Source organism: Chelmon rostratus, chromosome 21 (genome assembly GCF_017976325.1).
Source record: "Chelmon rostratus isolate fCheRos1 chromosome 21, fCheRos1.pri, whole genome shotgun sequence".
Classification (NCBI taxonomy): Eukaryota; Metazoa; Chordata; class Actinopteri; order Chaetodontiformes; family Chaetodontidae; genus Chelmon; species Chelmon rostratus.
In genome coordinates, this window is record NC_055678.1 from 17,614,792 (window position 1) to 17,638,904 (window position 24,113).

The 24,113-nt window shown below is 44.2% G+C and overlaps 2 protein-coding genes across 3 annotated transcripts in view; both read right to left on the reverse strand.

Moving 5' to 3' along the window:
* Positions 1-2,329: 2,329 nt before the first annotated feature.
* si:dkey-94l16.4 (transcription factor 20) lies at positions 2,330-12,555 on the reverse strand. Its single transcript, XM_041963244.1, has 6 exons — positions 12,410-12,555; positions 8,695-11,318; positions 6,632-6,725; positions 6,167-6,216; positions 5,938-6,009; positions 2,330-4,868 (listed from the first exon to the last, which is right to left on the reverse strand). Exons 2-5 carry the CDS (start codon positions 11,311-11,313, stop codon positions 5,962-5,964), a joined length of 2,811 nt encoding a protein of 936 aa, XP_041819178.1. The 5' UTR covers positions 11,314-11,318; positions 12,410-12,555; the 3' UTR covers positions 2,330-4,868; positions 5,938-5,961.
* Positions 12,556-15,292: 2,737 nt separating this feature from the next.
* LOC121624537 (myosin phosphatase Rho interacting protein) overlaps positions 15,293-24,113 on the reverse strand; it is a 41,766-nt gene continuing 32,945 nt past the window's right edge. For both annotated transcript variants that reach the window (XM_041962285.1, XM_041962284.1), the window contains 8 exons: positions 21,276-21,423; positions 20,930-21,047; positions 19,308-19,467; positions 19,071-19,184; positions 18,849-18,935; positions 18,559-18,721; positions 17,298-17,383; positions 15,293-16,263 (listed from right to left, as the gene is read on the reverse strand). In XM_041962285.1, coding sequence (XP_041818219.1) covers positions 16,192-16,263; positions 17,298-17,383; positions 18,559-18,721; positions 18,849-18,935; positions 19,071-19,184; positions 19,308-19,467; positions 20,930-21,047; positions 21,276-21,423 — 948 coding nt within the window. In that variant the 3' untranslated portion in view covers positions 15,293-16,191. The remainder of the gene's footprint in view (positions 16,264-17,297; positions 17,384-18,558; positions 18,722-18,848; positions 18,936-19,070; positions 19,185-19,307; positions 19,468-20,929; positions 21,048-21,275; positions 21,424-24,113) is intronic.

A 24,113-nucleotide genomic window follows, 5' to 3' on the forward strand; every position in this document is an offset into this window, starting at 1 on the left:
TCATCACCTCACTCCTTCTGCAGTATTCCCCCTTAAACCACCCTTTTACCGCTGCATGCGTGCAGCGTATCAAACATCCACGCTAACAAACTGGTCAAGTGACAAATTAAGAAAACATGGCAGTGGCGGAGCCGAGGGGGGGGCAGTGATGGCCTCCGGGAAAAGAAAGAAAAAAGAAATAAACAAACGAGAAATAACATGCTCAGATTATCTGGAACACAACCTGGCTGAAGCAGGGCCGCCCCGTCTGTCCTGCAAATCGCTAAGCTAAGATAGCTAACTTTTTGCTTTTAAAGCGCCCTGTGGAGCTTGCGTGGAAACAAACGTGACGTGGCGCGCAGCTCCGTTTCTGGGTGAGTTACGGCCCCCAGTCGTCAGCAGAACAGCATAAAACCAACGGGAGGGCCAACGTGCATGTGAGTCCTTGTATGCACAAAAGGGGACCCGCTCATGAGAACGCGGCTCGTAGCGCCACTCCACAGGGGCCCTTTAACTTTGCAAAGCATCGTCTTTCAGAGTTGAAGTGGAGACACAGTTTGATTTGCGCCTGCACTGCATCAACGTAGCGTAGTGAAGCGTGTACTTTCATATTTCTTCAAACAAGGAGATTCATCATTATTTTGATTCACAACACGATCCGGGGCTCATTTTACACAACATAGCCAAATTTTGGTCCTAAGCATAACTTAATTATTCATGACAGCCCACTGAATGTGACCTCTGATGGTGTACTGTAAGCTTGGTCACCATCAAGCAGTTTGCCATGAATTAAAAAGAAAAAGATCTGAAATAGTGTCTATTTGGCCACACAGAAAAGCTGAAGAAGGCCCAGATTTCTGTGAGAAAAGGAACAGTTGTTTCAGCCACCTGTATGAAAGCTGTTTGGCTCCGCCACTAAAATCTGTGTGAGATGATTCCACTTGTTGCAAAGCAGATTCATTTGTTCCAGAGCTTTCTGAGACACAATGGCCACAAAAAAGCAAAGTTAGACTGACAGTAAGACACCGCTACTGAAGAAAGGCTAAAGAAACAAGTTGATTTTCTGTATCAGACGACAGAATGTCAGAATGGATCTTTGGTACGGTGGTGTGATAGGAAGACAAACAAGCTGCTCCTGTCAGTATCAGGATCAGGACACCTGTCCTGGGAGGACGGGTGAGTCGAGCCACACGAGACATTAAGGGACACCTCCCCTTCCACCGTCTGAATCGGTCGCTGCTGCCACCTCACCTCACCTCATAACGTAACGTGTTGTAATGGACTTCCAGCGTCTTCACTGTCCGGTGACGTCTTTCAAAGCATCATGATTTTGGTGGAGTTTTAGTAAGTAGATGACCACAACACTAGAACTCGTATCCGGTTCTGTCTTTGCAATACAACTGTCTTCCTGTAAGCTGAGATTTAGTCATTAAAATGAGAATTCATGTTGGAGTGATCTTTGGTGTTGGGACTTTTTTTAGTCTTTTTTTCCCCCCAGGAGTCCAGCGTGATGCACAGCAGGACATACAGGTGGCGCTGATTAATAGCATTTGTACGTACAGTGCAGTGTATAAGCTATAGAATATAACGGACTTTGCATCAGAGCCTTATACAATTTGGATGAATTTGGTTGATTTTATATCAAAGAAAAAAATGTTTTAACTTTGAAATGGTGAATATTAAACTAGGCAGTATTAAATACTATGGAAAATATATTAATGAATCAAAATGTTCTCTTCATGTCTTTTTGTAGACATAACAGTAATTTTTCACAATTGGTGTTATCGCCAAGCTCCGCCCTTTCACTCCTCAGCCAATCACATGCCCCCGTGGCTCATTAACATGAGCTGCTGGATGAAAGAAGTGACGAGTCACAGCAGGAGAAGCTCAGGTGTGAATAATCTAATGAGTGTAGGCTGAATTTCTCTTGGCTGCGTCAGTTTCAGGGTCCTGAATAGACCTGACGAGAACAGAGGTCACGTTTATGCTGTCGGTAACACCTGAGCATTAAACTGTCTGCTATAAAAAAAAAAAGGCCTCTCCACTTTATATATGGTCAACTGATGCAAGGCATAAATATTGACTAGTGGAACTTGAAAAATAATAATTACAAAAAAAAGTCATATTTTACAAGCAGACTTTGTTCTAATAAGCTACTGAACTACTTCATGAGTTCATACATTTACACTGTATGTCATAGTATTAATATTTTGTTTTGATAAGGCCTGTCTTATTTAATATAGCTCATTTTATGACAATATATATATAAAAAAATCTTTAATCAAAAGGAACATATTGCCGCCAGTCATCCAAAAACACATCTCTTACAGAAAACCACAACATTGAACAAAATATTTATTTTTGACAATTACATGACCTCTGCTGCTCCGAGAGGCGACCAAGACGATACAAAAAGTTGCCAGAAAATAAAGCCCGTGGAGAAAAAACAAAAAAATGGCATGAGTCGGCAGTCTTAATCCCATGTTAAACCTAAAAACACCACAGCACTGCCGGACACATGGAGGTGGTGCTGGAATGTGATGAGTAGTGTGTACCAGGAGAGAAGGCTTTGCATCTGAGGAGATAACCACATCCTGCTACATGTATCATTGCTCCAGTCAATGTGGGAACACGATGAGCCCAAAAAAATAAAATCACAAAACTCAAATCATTAGAATATCTGAGATTCAGCCCTGAGATTAACACATGGACAAAATGTTTCGTAAAAATCCAAACGTTTTGGAAGAATAAAACGTAATTCCAAAAGCTGTATTTGGTACACTGCAAACAACTGTAACTGAAACAAATGACAGTGAAAATTTACAGGCGTGCACCTGCTCATTTAAAAAAAAACTTCACTGCAACAAAATAGAGAATACACAAAACACGAGGATGGCACAAATAAAATAACGGTGGGGTTTCAGGATAAGGAGATTTGGTGCAGTGTGTGAGTGTGTGTGTCCTGCTGCTGCTGCTGCTGGTGAGACACTGAGAAGACGAAGCCTTCGGCCGCCTCTGTGTGGACGTCCGTGAACGTGGAGCCATGGCTTAATGGACCTCACACACCGGTCTCAGACAGCTCAACGCTGCCCCTAATGGCGCTATGCAAAAGTACATAGAGACGTTACACCAACACTGATCACATATAGACTTTTCTCTAAAAAACAAACAAACAGGCAGGCTGACAGACCAAAGCCCCTCGTCACCTGATTCAACAGATACCAATACGCTGGGAGCTAATCTCAATACATGGTTTACACAAGTCCCAGAGAGTCAGTGCGTACCTGCGTGGTCAGAGGGTTCACTAGGAATTGGCCTACCGTGCCCCTGGTATTAATAACAACAAAGTCTGCAGCAGAAAAGTGCATGCAAGCTGCCTTCAGTCATCGGGATGTCCAAAGGAAGGTGATGTACATCCACTGATTTGTCGCTGCACCACAAGCTAATGAGAACAGGAAAGAAAATTGTATATACCTCTTGTATGTCAGATAAGGCTTTTTCAGAAAGGTTCTGGTGGAAACTCACCATATAGGCCCGAGTGAAGAGATAAAATAGCCTATTGAAACGAGGATTGATGTAAACCGTAGAAATATGCAAACATACATCCCTCTTCACTTCAGCGACACCGGTGAAAGCAAGTGGTCCTTTAATTCCAAAAGACTGTTTGCTGACGTTCACTCAAAGCAATGCGAACATTGTGCTGCGACGTTCTGAAAACGAAACCGAGCAGAAAGAAACGATTGCGACGCAGACAGAGGAGATGTCCGAGTAAACAGCAGATGACTTGCATTGGCGGGAGTCCTTTCCCAGAACAAATCGCACTGATTTCCATTAAGATACCAACTGATTTAAGGGCCATGCAGACGAACATAACATGGGCACAATTAATGACTCCCAGCCTGAAGTGGGAGGCCAAAGTGCTTTAAGTCAAATAAAATCACATGGTCTCATCCTGATGGTTAGATGGGTCTCTTCACAGGGTGACCCCTGGACCTCAAAGAGGCACATTAATGAGCCCGAAGCAAATGATACGACCCGGGGAGAGGGGGGACAGTCAGCCGGAGAAGGTAATACTGCAGCTGGAGCAGAGCACCACACCTGGTCAGGGCCACTCCAAAGTGCTTCCTGCAAAAAGCCCACACACGGGGGGAATACATTCAAACACACACTGTTCACTCTCCTCAATAACATCAAGCGGGCCCAACATTCAGTGCAAGTGTCGTTCGGGTGTATTTCAGACGTGCCTTTTGCGCCGCTCTCCGTCCAACAAAACATGACCCCGCGTGTTCTCATCCAATCAGGTACCTTGTTCTGCGAGTGTCATGCCTCGACCGTCCCGCCCTTTCTCTGCTCCATCTTCGAAACCAGCGTCTCTTTTTACTGGCTTGGTTTTTCAACCTCGAATTGCTTTAGCAATAACTTAAAAACACACAATCAAACCTCTTTGACGACTGCTAAAGAAGCCCATACGAAAACTCCAGGAATAAATAAACCAAATATAATCAAATACTTACAAAATCTTTAAAAAATTAAATATCTTTGATTGTTATTCATATTAAATCCAGGAAAAAAATTCCATATAAATAACTACAAAGTGATAACACAAATGACAAATTCAGCATGTTACTTTATAGTTGATAGGCTCCCCCAGCCTGCAGGTGTTACTGGCGTCTGTCTGATGAGTACCGTCACACCGCACTCAGGGAGGGTTCGGTGACCGGGCTCCTCCAGTCACAGTGTCGGGGGGTTAACAGTGCATTTCATGACCAGAGGGTGAAGTTAAGGTTTACGGGTGCTAGCTGTCAGTCAGAAGAACCCTGGTCCACAGTTGCCATGGTTACCAGCAGAAGGGGGAAGGACAGCCCCTGCAGGACGCTGCAGGTGAATGCCTGGATGGATAAACAGAAAAACACACGTCACAGCGATGAATTCGCCTGAACGTCCTGCTGGAGTTGCACCATGCAGGTTAGCTCCAAAGCATAGTTAAGATTTTTGTCCAGGACGAGCTACAGCACGGCTGTATCGTGCATTTTAAATGTGTCCAAAGCTTTGGTTTATGACCACGTAGCTGCAGCCTTGAAGACAGTCCCATCAGACTCAGCCGTGCTTTGGGTTTACAGCCGTTTAGCAAATATTAGCACGCTTACATGCTACACATTACACCTGCTTCGCCTCAGCATGTTAGCATTGTCAGCTGCAGTGCTACTGTTATATATAGCACTGTCCTTGTTCAGTTATTCATGAAAAGCTGAGTCATATAACTTGTTGGGATCATGTAAAAGCATTATTTCATTATTTCCTTTCTTTATTAATAAATCAGTCTGTTGTACGTCTCTTGCCTTCATTACTAGTTAGGAGTGTATTTTTCTCCTACATCACCTTAATGCTGCATTAGACAGAACACTGACTGGGGTCATCTTAGTTAAATTTCAACGCTGGTAGAGTTGAAGCAACTGAACAAAGTGGGGAGGCTCATGTGAAACTGACTAGTTACAACACAGAAGTTAGTGACGACATTTAGCTGCTGCAAACGGTGGCACAACTGAGCTGAACTGCAGATCTTAACTGCACATTTCCAATTGAGAATGTAACATAGCGTAAAGTATCATTTAATATTATTTGAGTCCGTTGTGGTGAACGGTCTGCAGCATTGTGCAGCCTGCAAAGCGCAGTTTTCTGGTTCCATCAGACTTTTCAGAGCCAAAGCATGACCATGTGACCATGTATTTCCTGCCTGCATCTGCAAAGCGTCGTCCTAATGATGAAAAATACTGCAGTAAAGAGCGTTATTTGCAATGAATGATACAGCATGATAGGCGTCATATCGCACAGCCCTTCCTCTATGCTCCAGTGCATAACGCAGGCTTTCTGTGACATCACTTTGGAGACTGATCAGTAATTTCCTCAAACTTGACACAACTTCCTCCAGAGTCAAGGAAGATGGAGGTATTTACTAACCTCATGAGGTCTCTGCCAACTTTGTCACCTGTCATCCCATCGGTTCCCTGGAGAGGCTTTGAATGTCTTGTTCTGGGGAGGGATGAGGAAGCAGAACAGTTAATAACACGACAGCTCTCACAGCTACGTCCTCTGTGCTAGCAGAAACACACCTAATCCTCCATTCTCTTTCTAAACAACATTTCCACCAGTCAGGAACATTTTAAAGTGCTGTTGTTTTTCTGCTCACCTTGTGCTTTTTACACTTCATGGAGAAATTTTCCTCAATGAGTACACAGTCTGTTAGAGCAAGAACAGAAGAGGACTTGAAGACGGCACACTGATTCATCCGAAGGGCTCAAACACCCACACGTTCAAGTTCAGGCTCGGCGGAAGTGAGAACTCACTTCACACAAGAGCTATTTACAGACCAGGACACATGAACTCAGACACACCCACGCAAAGCGCCAGCCGTGGGAGTATTCAGCATAATATTTTAACAGGTACACTGTTCAGCAAAGACAACAGAATCTAAACTTAGACACACCAACAGCATGGCAGGACAACACTCAAAATAAATCAGGCGAATTGACGCTTTAAGGCTAAAAGATAAACCCACGTGTACATTGTCCCTGCAAACATGCACGAGGTTATGTGACTGCACTTTGCTCCCCCTGCGTTGTGTGGAGACTCGGGGGTAGAGAGCAGCACTCACCTGACTCCAGAGCACACCTGTAGTGGTACTTGTTGGGACAGCCTTTGAAGAAGCAGCCCAGCGTGGCACCTGGGTCACGGCACGCCGAGCACGTCTGCGAACACAGCAGATGAAAGGTGGAATGAAGACGCCGCGCGCACGTCTGCACGCAGCGTGCTCGGAGAGAAGATACAGTACCAAATATGTGAGAAAGACAAGGGGTGCCGTTACTGTCTGGGTTTTACTTAAACGACAAGAAAATGTGTTTGATGGAACTGCTTCATGATCAACGCTGAGTTCTCTCTAGAGAAGCAGCACATTTATGAAGGCTGCTTCAAGATCTCTCCATGGGTTTAAAACCTAAAAGGCTGTATTTAGCAGCAACCGGGCACTTGAAGTTAGCTAATCAAATTCAACATACAGAACAGAATCCGAGGATCCATACACTTTATTAACGTAATATCACCTCCCCAATGTCCCAGACTCATCCTTATGAAGAAAAAATTAGGATCTAATCAACTGAGCACTCGCTTTCTCTGAGCTGTCATTGTAGGAAAAGCACACGTCTTGCTAACAGGGCTGAACAATTAATCATATCATTATTGAAACTGCAATATGGCCAAATGCAATATCCCAACCGCAGGAGCTGCAGTTTTTCAATAAAAGGTAAACTGTGTCACAACATGTCATTATAAATGAACAGCGCTACAGAGATCATCTCCTCCAGACGTAAGGGAACATGCTCGTCATCATTTTTAGATTTTCTTCTGTCTAAATGAAATGCAAAAATGCAAATATTTATAAAAATAACTGCACTTTGATTTTCATTTGCACATCATTCAGCCCGACTTGCTAATAACACTAACAAAGGCTCAACTGGAGTGTCCTGGTGAGACATGGCAGCGCCAACAGTGGGCCGATAAACCTCACAGATCCTAAATCGTACATTTGTGCAGCGAGTTTCAGAAAGAAACACAGATCTTCCCTTAAGAAGATGAAGAAAATATTTGTGATCAAAAAAGTCGCTAGAGGCTTGAATTCAGAGGTTGAACTTTGGTCACATGGGACAGCGAACTAAGGGTGCTTCTGACGTGCTCAGTGGTGACCAGCAAAAGGAAAACATAACTCTTCTCTGCAGCTTTTCCCCTCGAGCCTGAAGCGTTCATCGTTCCCCACGTTATCCCCTTCGGGGTCATGATCACGGCAAATGTCCTGGCATCTTGCCTGATTTGGTGGGTCATGAGACGTTCTGTGTGCCGACATGTCAGCCTGAGGGTGTCGCAAAACAGAGAGGATATGCTGCAGACTGCGCTGCACCCTTTTGTACTCTTTTGGGGTTAAGGCTAAAGGAATTAGCGGGTTAAATTATTAGCTGATTGGAAGAAAATTCATTTGCAACGCTTTAAATGATCAATTAAGTGTTTACGTCATGTTTTGCCCAGCCACTGAAGATGGATTTTGCCCCGTTGTCATGGACACTGCTCGGTTTGCATCATGTGAGCAGAATGATCCCATGATAACAGGTGGTTTTATATAAATACGCACATTTATTGATGTTAAACTACTGTTTCCAAAGTGAATGATGACCGTTCGCCCTTAAAAAATAGGGAGTTGGATCTGGAAACGTGTGCAGAAATCGCAGAATCGGTGCAACAGGCAGAGAGCTGCGAGAGATGTCTGCTGTGAACCAGCAGCATGGCTGCATCATCACAGAGTCCTCAGCTTTCATAGAGCAGCTCTCTTTGAAATGCACAACAAGCCAGGCCCTCAAGCGACGCTAAATCTGTCGTATTGTACAAACCACAGTGTCTCAGTGTTGCTTGCCTGAACCAATAACTTCTAATCTGTTTATATCTGACATAATTGTCAGTTACTCATGTTTACTCATGCTTTGATTTGATAACACATCTGAAGTCTATTAGTATCCTAGAGGCCTCGAAAACAAGTGAGAAAACAGGCAGACTGCTAACGCATCGTCATCGTTACTGTTTTGTTCATTTTCAGCTCCATCATATCAACCACATCTCCACGCGGTGTTGTGTAACGATATTTGTTCACAGTACAGGTTTAAAGTGCAGCTTTACCGTCTCCTGAGCCACCTTGACAGCCTCCTCCAGTCCGTAGACTTTGCCCTTCACAAGGAACACGCCTGCGGACCAGATGCCGCAGTCTTCGTGGAGCCAGTATTCACAGGGCTCCAGGGGCAGCACGGGGGGGCTGTACCAGTCCTCCACATCGGCGGAGCCGGCGTCCGACCGAGCTCGCTTAGCTGCGGGGCTGCCGGTGACGTCGCCGGTCCACCACTGCCTCTCCAGGAGGCCCTTCTCCTTCATTTGAGCTCCCGGCCTGAGGGGCCGCGGCGTGGGCGGGATGGCGCGCTTCCTCCCCCTGCCCCTGATGCTGCAGGACGAGGAGTCCGAATCGCTGTAGTCGTCTTCGTCCTCTCTGAGGCCCGACGTGTTGGCTGGTGTTTTGGTGCTCGGCTGGTACCCTTCGGGGTAATAGGGGCCGTGGAGGTCCCCCAGGTCCATTGCGTTGGCAGACTGCCCACACAGGCAGCAGACCAGAGAGCGCTGGTGCTGGCTGTGCGTGGACGCCCGGCCCAGCTGCAGACAGGAGGTGCTGGGTACGACTGCAGAAATAAAGCCACTGGGGTGAGCCTGCTGGCCCTTCTTGTGTTGCGTCCTCACCTCCTCGGGGTAGTTGACCACAGTACACAGTGATGGCGATGACTGCTGACGCTCCACACGGATGAACGGGGAGAAGCTGTCCAACCTCAAGTCCCTTTTCTCCTCCTTGTAGTTGACGTACCTCAACTTGATCTCCGGCTCCTTGGGGGAGAACATGGAGGAAGACTGGCTCTGTTTGTGTTTCTTTCGCCTACCCTTGGGAGTGCGAGCCCCCTTTCTCTTGGCAGTGGAAGGTGTTTTGCTACCTGCAGCCTTGCCTTTGGCTTTGCCTTGGCTTTTCTTTGGAGATTTTGATGGTGGTGGTGGTGGTGGAGGAGGAGGAGGAGGAGGAGGGGAAAATCTTGCCACAGTTTCCACTGAGGGCTCAGGGTGGGAAAGCTGCTCTGGCTCCTTCTTTGAGTTTTTGTGCACAGCGAACTGAGGGCTTTTTGGAGGTGTGCTGCTATGTGACTTTTTAGAATTGTGGATCTCAGAATCAGAGGTAGAGTCTTTGCAACTGTCAGTGTTAATGCTATTAGTTTTACCCCTTTTCACTGGAATTACTGCTTTCTGCTTCGCTTTCACCGAGAAAGATGCTTTCGCTCTGCTTGACCTTTTCCCCACTGACGCCGTGTTGCTCCTTTTACTGCCGGCTAACTTAGAATCAGCTGCTGTCGACTGGGAAGCATTTGCCGTCTTATTGGTGCGTATGCATCCCGACACTTTATACCTGCTTGAGTTTATGTTCATAACTATAGCCTCTAACCGCGTCCCCCTGCCGGAACGCATTGGCAGTTTCTTTTCTTTTAAAGTTCTTTGTAGTGCCTTTGCATTCCCGTTCACGTGAGGGATGACAGCCTTGGGTTTGCTTTCCGAAACATCTGACACACAAACATCATCTGTTAAGTCAATCAAAGGCCCCAACACTGCCTTCCGTCTATGGACAGACTGCTTATTTTCATCACTCGAATCTAACCCCGCGGTGCTATCGCTGATGCCAGAGCCCGGCTGAATGGCCCCCTCTGTGCTCAAGCCATCCCACGCAACCTCCTCTGTTGTCTCTAGATAAGAGTTGTCGCCGCTGGGTGAGCTGGAGGCCTGAGGCAGGACGAACACGTCCTCCACATCGTCCTGTGAGGTAGCGGAGGGGGAGACGGGGTCCTCCAGAGGACTGATGTAGTCCCTGCTCAGTGTAGACAGGTCTCTAGCAGCCAGGCTGTTTGGGACAACCACTGGGTCTGGTTTCTTAGACATGAGAAAGAGCACCTCTGAGCCCCCCCTCTCCTCATCCTCGCCTGTGGCAGGGGGGAGTGTTTCCGGTGAGGATTCGGCACACGCTCCTGAACTGGACCAGCTATCCGCCTGACCATTCTCCAAACCCCTGCTGTTTTCCAGAGACAGGCTGTGCTCCTCTTGGCCTTGTACACACTTATCCACGTCCCCATCTCTGGAAACAACTCCACCGTTGATCTCGCGAGGCTCCTGTGTTGGCTGCGCCCCGCCGCCGCCCTCTGGTCCCACCTGAGCCTGAGACGATGACTGAAAAGGTTCAGTCTGAGTGGCGAGGTCCACAGGCCCGTCGACACGCTCCAAGTAATGCCGGCTGAGCGCACAGCCGCTCTCCCCAAGCCCTTCATCTGAGTCACAAGGAGGGTGGAGGGACAATTTGGTAATGGGCGGCACGCTGCACAGAGGCGGCCGCCGAGACAGGGAGTCGTGGGTGGGGAAGACGTGAGACCTGCTCACGTAGGAGAAGGTGACTGTAGTGTGGGAGAAGGCATTGTCTGGTTGAATCTGATCCGCTGATTGGAGTGTGATGTCCGAGGAGCCGGTCTCTGAGAAGGGTAGCCCGGGGTTGCTGGTCCCGGAGTTTGGATACCAGCCGGGGCTCTTGACCATCCGCAGGGCATCGAGGGACGTGGCGTTGAGGACGCATTCCTCGCTTTTCCTGGTCAGGTCGATCACAGTGGCGATGCTGGAGGTGGAGAGGTCTTGAGGCTGTAGATCGTCTAAGCTCCCAGGTGGCTGCTCCATAACAACTGCAAAGGACAGAGAGGAGAAAGGAAAGTGGGACAACTTCTGTGTTGGGATTTAATCACGGCTATCAGTGCTCATCATCAGTTTACGTTGGTAAACGGCTCTTTTTTTCCTAATCAGAGCAGATACACTGAGCTAATTTTTTTTTTTTAAAGAACTAGTCATTGATCATAGTTTAACTACTTTTAGCCACTGAGCAACATCACTTTAAGTTATCGCTTTGGTGTTTTATTTAATCCGTTTTATAAATTTAATTTTATTGTAAGACGTCAAGCACAAAGTTGAACCACAAGCGCTACAGTCAAAACGTTGACAGCTAGGAAACTGACGTGCTTGAATTTCATTAACGCTGAAAAGCTAAAGGTTAACTGACAATTTACGTTTTGGCCCATTTCCAATTTATCTTAACACTACTGAATGTTTATAATATCGGGTTGTTAGGTTCGACGGATGATTTCTTTTCAGCCAACCGGCTGACTTTTTAACAACGTTGACAGGTCAGGGTTAGCCTAGCCAAAGCTAACGTTAGCTAGCTAGGCCCGGCTTAGCTCCGGTAACCTTCCAGCACACCGAACTGCGTGAAATATATGGCGGTTTAAAGCGATTTTCGTTAAAGGCGGAAAGTCACACGACACAGAACGTGACTTTGCAACTTCTAATGATCGCAAGCGATAACCTTTCATTTCGGCGACGTGTGCTCCCCCGAGAAACTAAGTACTTGGACAAAATGGAAACTTTTATGGCTTAGTTGTTCGTTATTGTCCACTGCTTCTCTTAGTAAGTTTGTTGCAAGAGCAACGGTCAAACCAGTTCGTTAATGTTAAATCTTGATTCAAATTGTGCTGTTTGCTATATTACATTCATTCCGAATTGAAGAGCTGATCTTAACGGTTCAAAAATATATACCTCGCTTTTTATTGGATTTCAAAATCCAACGAAAAGGAAGGTATTATTTAATTGCGAGTTGCATGTCATGGAGTTTGGCAACACGTTCTCTCAATTTAATAGAACGATACGCGTCGGGGCAAGGCCCGGCTGGATGGAACAAAGACAGCGGAGGTAATAGGCTGCGCTGCTGCTGATCAAAACTTACCCGGACGGGAGGGATCGTAGTGTATCTGAACGTCCAGTTAAGAATCCGTCCCACCCTGCATCTCTTTCAACAAACCATCTACTCTAACGAAACCTAATAACACCACACAGAGAGAGAATGCCCCAAATTAATTAAAGATCCACACACTTTCCAGGAACACACTACTCTGATAACAGCGGTGTCAAGTTGCGTAGAGTATGATCTCAAACTTCCGGAACCCCCTTCACAATAAAACAATTAGTGTTGCGTTTCAGTGTTTTTTCTTTATTGTACTTAAAATAATGCGACTAAAAAATACGGAGGGGAAATTGCTAAACACACAAATCCTCTAAATGTTTACAGGAAGGCAGTTCAGTCCAGTCAGAATAACTTGCCCTTGATCCAACTGTTGCTTGTAAGCTGTCATAGCTTCAGAAAACTTAGACCAGGCCCGCTAACCCGGAATAATATACTGTCTCTTTTTTTTTTTTTTATCGAGGTGACATAATTATTGGGCATTACGCTCAGCTTTGTGCTGTCTTATTGTCGGTGGCTTGACAGGTAACAGCAGCAGAGGAACAGTTGTCTCTGAGGGACAGAGATGCATTATGGGAGCAAAGTGGTCGGTCCTGTTCCAGCGCACCTTACTGACCCTCAGAGAATATTGATCACTGTAGAAAACAAACTCTAAAATCATACATGTGTAGCAAATGTCTCACATGAGGCCAAGTACATTCATTTATTTTTCACACGGACTGTGTTTCATATTAACTGTCAATTAAATCAATAAATAAATTAATAAACACATAATAAATTAATCAATAAATAAACACTTGAGTGGAGTTTTAGGTTTTTAAATTATAAACGTGCCAAAGGAGATTAAAGGGCTCTTCCAGTAATTTAGTATTCAACTTGTGGCACTTGTGGGAGATACTTGAAATGAAATAATAAAACAGAATAAATGATTACGATCGAAGCAGCAGAGGCTGTAGCTCCAAAAAATACTGCATCCTACACTTCCCATAATGCAACCTGATAGCATCTTTGGTTAGACACTCCCTGCTTGGTAAATGTCTGTCAAAGGTCCCCGGTGTGTAATTTACTGTTACGTCTTCAAGACTAAGCTGAGGTTACCCTGATGACATCACCAGGGTTACTTTTTCAAACTTTTGAAAGCAATTTTCAGAGCGACAGAAGATATTGCAACAGCTGACTAGCACCCAGAGCCCCATTAAAAACTAAGACAAAGTAGCTATAAATCACAAAATGAACTTTATACTGACACCATCTAAATGTAACAGTAAACAGAGCATGAAAAGTCACTTTAAATGACCTATTGAGTGCCAAATAAACCACATTTAATGCAGGGCGTTGCTGTATTATAGTGCACAAATGTTAAGCATTAACTTCCTACTGGAAACAGTAGTTTGAGAAAAGATAAAAAGAAAAGATCCACTTAATAGTTGTCGCCTAGGGCTTTCAACCATATGACATGGCCTTCATCAGTGGAGTTTGCTCAGTTGTGTAACTGGATCTGTTGACACTCAAGCACAGTAAGTGAAAACGTCATGATCTGGTTAAAAGCTCTGGAAAAAAGCAAATACGTGAAGTTTACACTGAGATTGTTTTGTCAAGCTACGATTTTGCAAGGCGGGGGTTGAACCTACATGTTTAACCTCTGCAGTAAGGTGAGCCCTTACGGCAACCGAACAGGTGACACGAGAAGACAGGCTGTACGGGCAGACCTCTTTCATTTAAATCCGCCAGACGTTCCCTAACAAAGCCTTTCAACTCCTTTTGTAAGGCGGAGAGCAAAACCAAAGCTGTGAGGTGTAATTTCACATCAGCTGTGAGAGACATCAACACGTACAGGACGATAATTCATTCTCATTTCCTTCAGCAGTTACTCGTTGCACGTCAAAAGTGTTATAAACACACCTGTGGTCGATTGCAACACTGTCACCATTTTGGAGCCAGAGACAGGAAGTGTGCCAGAAACATCAGCACATTAAATTAAATGTGACTGCAGCTACTCATCATTTTTGAACAGTGCAATTTTGAGCACAACCAACATACGCATAATGGAGCGTGTTTGCTCGTTACCAGGTCTTTAACAGCAGGCATTTTGACTTGTCACAGAAAAATGTTAGCAATAACATGAAGAATGACTCCACTCAAGTGTCCCAGTGAGCTAGCACACCTGAACTGGGACACCTGAATGTAACACAGCTGTCATTGATGTTATTACTGACAGCAGTGTTTGTCCTGCTGTCTCCTGTCAATATGTCTGGTATGAAAAAGCTCAGCGAGGACGGCCCTTTAATAGCAGTAATTACTGAAACTGAAAGAACAGCGATGATTCACTGCTCTCCTGACACATTTTCAGGTCTGTCCTTGCAACCTCTTCCTGACTTGCTTTGACTTAGAAGGAAAACGAAGCTTCATGACATGAGAGAGGCGAGGAGGATGGAGATAGCAGCAAATACGCTGGCGGCTTTTCAGACGTGAATGTCTGCTGGACAGAGGCGCTGTATTCAGCAGCACGTCTGTTGCCCTCCCCAACGACAATGAGATGACATCTAAAAGCCAATGAAATGCACTCAGCTAAAGTCAGTATGAAATGACCTCACGTCCTCACTGCAGCATAATCAATATTATAACAACGCATGTGCTTGAATATTAATATGGCTTCAAAAGGCCCCTTTGTTGCAGTGAATGCACAGCGTGTGAAGTGTTTACATGATCCCTTTACAGAGGCAGAATTACTTTCCTAATATTTGTACTGCATAGCGCATGAAGAAAAAACAGAATTGCCATCTTTCTACTTGCATTGGGTTCATCTGTGCAGCATTTTAAAAAAGGAAGGTTTGCAAGAGAAACATTTCAAAACAGTCACACAACAAAAAGGGTGCAAAAATATTTATTGCTAATAAACCTGTAGTCAGTTGGTGTATATTTGCTTTATATTTACAATAATAGAGTACAGAGGAATGGGAATGTGAAAGAAAAATCCCAATCATTTAAATAAATACTAAGGGACTGCCACTGAACAAGACTACAAACATAACCAACTCCAACAACTCCTATACAGCTGGACCGATGATTGCAGTGAGAAAAAAAAACTCTATATAAATTTTCATATATATATATTTAAATTATAATCAGTGAGTCCTATCCATATGCATTCAGCTGTCGCCTTTCTACGGGTATCTCAGATAGATCCAAGGACTGCAGAGAACATCTATGATGTTAACTTAGAAGTCAGGCGATGAAGCAACATGGTAGGCATTTGTTTGCTAATGCGGACGAGCTTGTTTACTGAGCAACACTTCCATCTGTGCTGGAATGATAATGGAGTGGTGGAGCGTTAACGTGCAGACCTGAACGCAGACTCATTCCTATGGTTTTGTTATGCAAGTATTACACACTCATCAATATGTCGTTGTGTTTAGCCGTTAAACATCACATTTATGCCTTTGGCTAGCAACAGTCTAGGGAGTTAAAACAGTAGCTTACACAGTCATAGTTTTAATGTATGCATGACAGGTGCTCATTTAAAAACAGTATTTACAGTAAGACATGGCAGCAAAAAAAAAAAAAAAATACAAAAAAATGTCACAGTAACTGAAGTGCATGGAATGCAAAATCTAGACATGAAACTCAAACTTCATACCATGTTTTTTAATAATATATGATCTGTGTTTTGTGACCAGTGTGTAGTGTTACTAAATAAGTAATTACAGAGCTAAAATATAGTGGGCTTCTAAACATGCAGCAAGGTAGGTAGACATGATGCATCACTGTCAGAACTCCTTAGTGTCTTTATTTTCGAACAGGTGGAGTCTCTGCTCAGCTGTCAGCCCTTCCTTTAGACTCTGGAGGGATGAAGAGAGAAAAAGCAGATGTTAATGATGACTATGACAAACAGGACTCTTTCTGGGCAGATGTACAGTGTTTCCCTTGTCTGTGTCAATCAGTTATCACCCAGTCATTAAATCTCTTACATGGACTCACCAGAGCCCACGCACCACACTGCAGCTGACTACAAACCCTTCTACATCCTGTGAGCTATGGTAGGAGTGGGGGTGTTAGCATCAGTAGTAAAGACTGTGTGGCTAGCTAGCTTACCTGAACACTAACGCTAGTAGCTAACACAGAGTACTGATAATCTGGGAGTTGTTTTCATAGTACGGCAACGAGTAACTCATTCACAAAATATATGATCACTAATATGAAAGGACACACAGATTAGTAATTATTAAAAATCCAGTGACATCTCAAACACAGTGTCATCATTCATTCTTCACCATCATGTGTCTGTGGAGTGGGATATTTGTGGATATTAATGTGAAATAGTGACCCAGGCGTATTGAGTGCTTTTAAAGGTGGAGGACAAGAGGATGTGCTTAAACCAGCCGTGGGTGCGTCTGGTTTGCTTTACCTAAAGGAGAAGGGGAAGGAGGCCTACACGTCCTCAGCAGCCCTAACTGTCCCAGGGCATGTCACGACTCACAGACTGAGGACAGAAGGGGGAAAGCACACCACCAAGTGTGTGTTAGACTACTGTGGTGTTTAATGTGCATCACAATCCCAAGGCTGCATGTTCGATGAGGTCATTAAATGGATAAATAAATGCAGCCCAGCAGGGACATTGCCAATAATGACGGAACAGTGGGCATGCAATGCTGCATGCAATGCTGCAGGTGAGCAGTAGATGGCAGTAAAGTCACTTCACACTGCTTCAAGTCTTGTGGGAGAGCTCTAATGTCAAAACAGGATTGCTCTGTCGGTCTGATGCTGCTTAAGCAATCTGATGGGCGATGCAGTTGCACAAAAAATCCTGAATTAACTCCACAATGGGATGAAGCATTGATTTTACTCTTAACTGCTCACTTCACAGGAAACCCACCTTCGACCTCATGGTGCGCTCTGAGCGTTTGGCTGCGGCGGCTGCCATCTTGAGGATGTCCGGGTTGCTTTTAGACTTCATGATATCTAGAAGGGAAAAGGTGTCAGAGTTCAAAACTTAGGGAAACAATAGAGAAAGGGTGAATGCTGATTTAGTTGAACGGACCTCTTGCTAGAACCACTCAAGCAAACGAATTCATTAGTAATGGGCACATGTGAGTGATTTTAGAGGGCTCTTGGACACAAATGAAATTCAGGACTGGTCCACACCTGTGACACCTGTCACAATTGTTTAACTTACACATTATAATGCCTTGGAGCCCATGTAGTAATCTCCTTTATCCAATCATGTGTTCACAAAGTGGTGAACCTCGCTCCATCCTCGCTTGTGAAAGACTGAGCCTTTCCAGGATGCTCCTTTCATACCCAATCATGATACTATCACCTGTTACCAATCAACCTGTTTAACCTGTGGAACGATCCAAACAGGTGTTTTTGGAGTGTTCCACAACTTTCCCAGTCTTTAGTTGCTCCTGTCCCAACATGTTTGAAACATGTTGCTGCATTAAATTCAGAATAAGCATAAATTTACAAAAATCAATGAAGCTGATGAGGTCAGACATTAAATCTATTATCACATTCCGTTTTATTTGTTTTACACAGCATCCCAACTGTTCTGGAGTCAGAGTTGTAAATAGTCCCTAAAATACATTTTATCCAAAGTTAATATTCTGTTCAGCGAATCATCAAAATGTTTTTATTTTATCAGCATGTGTATTTCTGGCATTCTGTCTCAGAGTCCTGATGAAGGTCTCTGTCCAGGGGAAATCATTGACTGTATCATGTTCTCCAGTTCTCCGTTCTCCTCTTTGACTGTCATATTACCCCAAATAACCTCTCATCCACGTCATGGACTACTTTGCTTTTGGAGATGTTTTTTTATTCTCATGTAACTTCATGTCAAACTACTCCCTCGTCTTTTCTGTCCCAGTGTGCCGCTGCTCTGACAGTTTCTATTGTTGGACTTGAAGCAGTGCGTGTGTGAATTGTTCTTCTTACTCTTTTTATTAAGTTGATGATCAAATCTCCTGAACACACTTAATGAACATAAGCCTGTGCAGATAAAGAGTCTATTCTAGTCTGGACTACTCTTATCTGACCGTACGAGCAAACATAGAAAAAAAAAAGCAGGAGAGGTTCTGGATAAGAATACAAAATCATTCTTGCACAAGGTCCACTGTGTTTTTTGTATTTTTTCATACCATAGCCTCCCCGCTCCATGTCCTCCAGTGACGGCTCCCCCAGTGCCTCGTGAGCCAGCTGCAGCTGGTCTCTGAGCCGGCCCAGGTCCCGCTCTGCTTTGGCCTTGACGATGCTCAGCTCCGTGTAGATGTCCTTGTACTTATCTGTTGCATATTTCTTGTCCTGAAAACACATTGTTTGGTAGGTCAGATAAAGGATATTCATGTTGTTTCTCAGACAGGAATTCATGGATGTCCCCTACTAAAAGGGCTTTCAAGTGTTATCTCAACAGAGGAAAAAAAAAACATACTCTTTGGGCAGCTTGGAGTTCGTCTTTCAGGGAGTTGATTTCTTGCTTCAAATACTGGACCTCTGACTCCTTCACCCTCAGCATCACCTAGAAAAGAAGAAAGGACCAAAAACTTCAGCATCATCTGCTATTTAAAACATCACCAGTACATTTTAGATGTTTTAAATGCAGGGTTTTATGCACATATACTTTGTTTGAAGTGTTTTTTTGCTTGAACCTTACTTCTAACTCGTAGAGTTCTTTCCCCTGTATTGTGGGGTTGGTGTCTCCTACTCCATCCTCAGATGTCATGGAGCGCATCTTTGTGATCTCCGCTGCGAGACGGTTGTTCAGCTCCTATAAATGGCACAAAGAAGCTCAGAACAGTTTGGCAGGACACGGTGTGTTCATGCACCCAGTCTCAAAACAGTGCTCCAGAGTAAATATTTGTGCACAGGTGTGTTGTGTTTGCGTGTGCACCTGGTTGTGTGCGTTGAGCTCCTGGTTCTCTCTCTGACACTGCCTGAGGGCTTGCCTCTCGGCCTCCAGCGCCTGGGCCAGGTGGGCGTTTTCCAGGCACTTCTGGGAATACTGCTCCGACAACACCTCGATCTCCCGCTGGAACGAACACAGCTCCTCCCTGAAACATAACACAGTGCCACACTGAGAGAAAATCTGATACGGACAGCTTGGGCTCAGGACTGAAAGTGCGCAAATACAGCTCCATGTTCAGGCTCAGGTGTTAAGCGGTCAATATTTGCAGCCTGACTGATCTGTGGCCAGAGAAAGTTGATCAAAGTGTACCATGGTTAAAGTTGACAAACTGTGGGGCAGGAGTTCTTCATCCTCCCTTATTTACAGTGCCACAGCATTGGGAACAGTGAATGACTCATCACACATTAGCAATTTCAAGTTCAAATCTTCCCCTTTTACCATTAAGTGAGTGAAAAGTGGAGACCTAAAAACTGCTGAATGAAACACAGCTTGATTTAATCTCAACACCTGCACTTCCAATCACATTGCCAAATCCAGTGTTACAGCGTGCTGAATACAGGCAGGTGAGTAATTCAACACACATCCCAGCAGGTCATGAGCGACAGCTGCAAAACCTGATACTTCAGCGCTATCAACTCAGGTCAGATGAGACCTTCTTCAATCAAGCACAGTGATAATCACATGAAAGGTGACAATTTGAGACTATGGACCAACAGCTACTGGACTATTGAGGCCAATAACAGTATCAATGTTTGAGTGTTTAGAAAATGCAATCAAGAAATAAAGCACAGAGCGGGACACAGAAAACTCAACTTCAAACCTCAAATATATCTTCTTTCTGTAGTGCTGCTCCCTGCACCCATCCACCAGCATACGGACAAATACTGACATATCTGCATTAAGCCAATACTGAAATAGTGCATGTATCAGTCTGGCTCTATGCGAGAGGACTGCCTTCACCTCATGTGCTTTCCATTACATGGAAGGATCAAAACAGCCATAGACACACACACCCAACATCAAATCTGTGTTTATTTCTACATTTTTTGGCAAAGTGGTTTGATGGCAACTTACAGGACATTAAAAGTGAGTTTTGTTGTTAGTTTGTTTTGTACTCCTGATCTATTCCATGGATTTGTTTGTCCTATCACTGGGAAGCTGCGGCTTTCTCACAACAAAGCGTCTGAGAAGCATCGAGTCAGCGGAAGGATTATCTTGCTTTGGTGCTGGGGGTTATTTGCGACTACAGTATCACAACAGCAAATCTACTGAGTCACCTGAGGTGATGATGCAGCGGAGGCACCAAATGAGCAGAATTACACCAATTCTACAGAGTAGTTTATGTTGCATTTATGTCATATTGGAGGGATCACACCAAAATCCAGATCGTAAAACTGCACTGCAATACATTCAAACACATTACGTGTTTGCATGCTTTTGCTCAAACTATCAACCCTGCTTGTCCTGCTTATCCTCATATCATATCATCTGATAATACTCTTCATGTAATTCATGTAGTTTGGATTTCAAGAAGAGAGTTTATGAGGTCCTGGGTCGACATCGCCTGATCTAAAGACCATACTGCAGCGACACTGTGGAAAACTTACTCGTGTTGTCTGCGAATCTCCTCTATATCTGCGTTTTCTGTGTTGCTGTTGGCTTTGCGAGCCTTGTCCAGCTCCTTCTCCAACTCTGTCCGGTGGGCGTTTTTCATTGCTTCAATTGCTGAATTAACACAGAAAAAAAGTTTTAATGCGCAGTTTTATACGTATTGCACTGTTCTAAAACTGTATTATCATTGTGATAGGGTCGAAATATGGTAATTCTTTCATCTTAAAATGTATTAGTGATTAACCACAATTGCAGCTCTGTGCTTTCTGCTTTCTAGACAAATCTAACATGTTTAACAGAAAGAGACTTTCTTCTGTTGGGTCAAAGGTCATCTTGATTTACCAGCGATGGTGGCTGCTGTCTCCTCTGCCAGCAGCCGCTCTTTCTCCTCATGCAGGTTCTCCAGCTCTCTCTGGTGTTTCCTCTGCAGCTCATCTATCACCTTCTGATGGGACTCCTCCATGGCAGCGAAGCCCCTCTCACAGGTGGCCTGTGAGATAAGAAAACAAGGTGCAGCTGTGAGTTAACAGGCCATCTGGACAGGGACCAAAAGGTTCTCCTTTAACTGAGCAGGAAAAACCCCTGGGCCCTTCAGTAGAAGCCAGTGCAGATCATCATCATTGTAGTTTATTTCCAGCGAATAACTTGCAAGCTACAGCCTGTTAGCCATGAACAAGTTGAGCCTGTGTGAGCACAAAAAGGGTTAAGAGGAATGACAGGATACACAATATGCTGAAGGAATGCATAGACAATGAGAGAGGAGGGTGTATCGAGTATATGCTGCCATTTCCTATCCAGATCAAAACATCCACTGATGATGCTTAGAAAATCCTCATTTCAAACCGAGCTCATGTTGTTGAACAGTGGCTGGAGTCTGCAGCTGAAGTGTAAATCCTAATCTGCCTATGGACCAAATCTTTGATGGAATGCAGGGTTAAGATGACAGCCAAATACAATCATGAACTGCTGGGCGTCTGAGGGGCTGCAGTTACATTTATCTTTAACGTAGGGCATTTCTGAGGTCAGCCTGCCAAACTAGCACCTTTGGGTGGTATGGAGAAGGGGGGAGACACTTGTGGAAAGAGCGATTGCCCTTCCATTATCACAACGGTGCAAGTTTCCACAAGAAGGGATTTCAATGGCCTTTACAGTAGCCCAACTAAAAACCTCGTCCCGCTTCCGTCCTCTATTCACCGCCACTAATCTGAGGACTCAGTTGACGGCTGTGCCCTGGCCTGCATCCCTCTCTCTGCTTCATTCCAACTCCAGCCAACCAGGCAAAATGGAGGTCCAGCGTGTTTTCACAGGGATCAAACCCCCCCCGGGAGCTCAGACCCAGGAACCTACTGTGAGAGGCTGAAAAGTCTCCCCTGCAGAGCAAATGTAAACTTCCTGCTCTGACATCAGACCGTGCACAAGCTGTATCTGGAAGCATGTCAGGCGATGCATCTTGTGTGTAAATATACCCTGGGTCATGGCGGGGGCATGGACTCACGGCTCAGACGCCGCAGGGTATTTAGTTAGCTAAGACATAAGCTGACTATCTGAGCATCCAACAGACCGTTTCACACAAGCCTAAACTCACTTTTCAAAAGTAAGTCAAGCCTTAAAAAAGTACAGAGTTACCACTCTCATTAAACCAAACTCACAATTATTCTGTACTGTTCAATAATTATCTTGTCTAAACTTTGTTTTTCTGATTCCTTCCAACCTGGACTTCAGATATTTTCACTATTACATTACAATCTCATGCGCATGTAACTGCCAAGTTTAAATTAAAAGGACTTTAACCATTAAAAATAAGCATTTTATTTTAAGGTCAGGGCTGGTGATAAGTTTTTCTTACTGCCAAGAACTCCCATGAAAAAACAAAACCACCAACCATGCAATCCTTCAAACAAAGCCTGATATATCTTACTCCTCTGTGCCACAGATCCCATTGTTGTCCAAAAACTACTGAAAACACATCAATGAGCCACACTGTTGCTCTGGCTGATATATTCTTTCATTACCCTGAACACACACACTTTTTTATTTTAACTTAATCCCACATACACCATCCTGCTGCTGGAAATGCTCACTAGCCTGCTAAATGTGCACTGATCCACAGCTGAAAATCATCCCCACAGTTAGAGTAAAATTTGTTTAAAAAACTACAGCAATCAACTGTTTTAGGAAATAACTGAGCCTTTTATGGTTTTTTCATGGGATTTGTTGATAGAAAACAACCCCCCCCCACCCCAATAAAATGGAGGTGAATGGAATTTCACTTGTAGTACACAAAGCATTAAAATATTGTGTAATGTGTAAGCTTCAACAGCAAACAAACTATTCCAGAGACAATGTTGCTATGAACTGGGTTCTTAAGGAAGTACAGTTTCTGTGGCCTTTATTAAATGACATTTTCTGGGAGCTTTGAGCAGCACACACAGAATTTCTTTCACCTCCACTGTATCTGTTTCTGTATCTGTATCTGTAAAACCTGCACAAATAAAACTAAAACAATCTGTGTGGTCAAATACCATTAAGGTAAGTGACGATTTAATTTGGTGAACTGGCCCTTTATTATGGTAAAAAATATGAAGCCTATGCTTGAAATGATATTCTTAACCTTGTGACGGCCAGCCTACTAGCTTCTCCCAGAGCTTTCAACCACGTTTCACTGCCGACATCAGCAAATCAAGTTGTTGGTTCAGTTGCCATAGAGTTGTCCTCTATACAACCCCAATTCCAAATAAGTTGGGACGCTGCGTAACCCGTGAATAAAAACAGAATGCAACTATTTGTATATGAGCTGTGTTTACCGACAGCACAAAGTGGTGAACCTCGCTCCATCCTTTGTTTTGAACCACTGAGCCTTTCCAGGATGCTCCTTTAATACTCAATCATGATGCTATCACCTGTTACCAATCAACCTGTTTACCTGTGGAATGATCCAAACAGGTGTTTTAGGAGCGTTCCACATCTTTCCCCGTCTTTTCTTGGCCCTTGTTTGAAATGCATTATTGGCATAAAATTCAGAATAAGCATAAATTGAAAAAAAAAATCAATTAAGTTGCTGAAGTAAAATATTAAACATATTGTTCTTTGTACTGTTCTAGATTGAGTATATTATCAAAAAGGATTAGCAAATTATCACTTTCTGTTTTATGTACGTTTTAAACAGCGTCCCAGCTTTTT

Coding starts and splice junctions, on each gene's coding strand:
- si:dkey-94l16.4 (XM_041963244.1), bottom strand. CDS start 11,313: ATGGAGCAGCCACCTGGGAGCTTAGACGATCTACAGCCTCAAGACCTC. Junction 6,726..8,694: donor TCAAGGTGGCTCAGGAGACG/GTAAAGCTGCAC, acceptor CTGTGTTCGCAG/ACGTGCTCGGCGTGCCGTGA. Junction 6,010..6,166: donor TGAAGTGTAAAAAGCACAAG/GTGAGCAGAAAA, acceptor ATCCCTCCCCAG/AACAAGACATTCAAAGCCTC.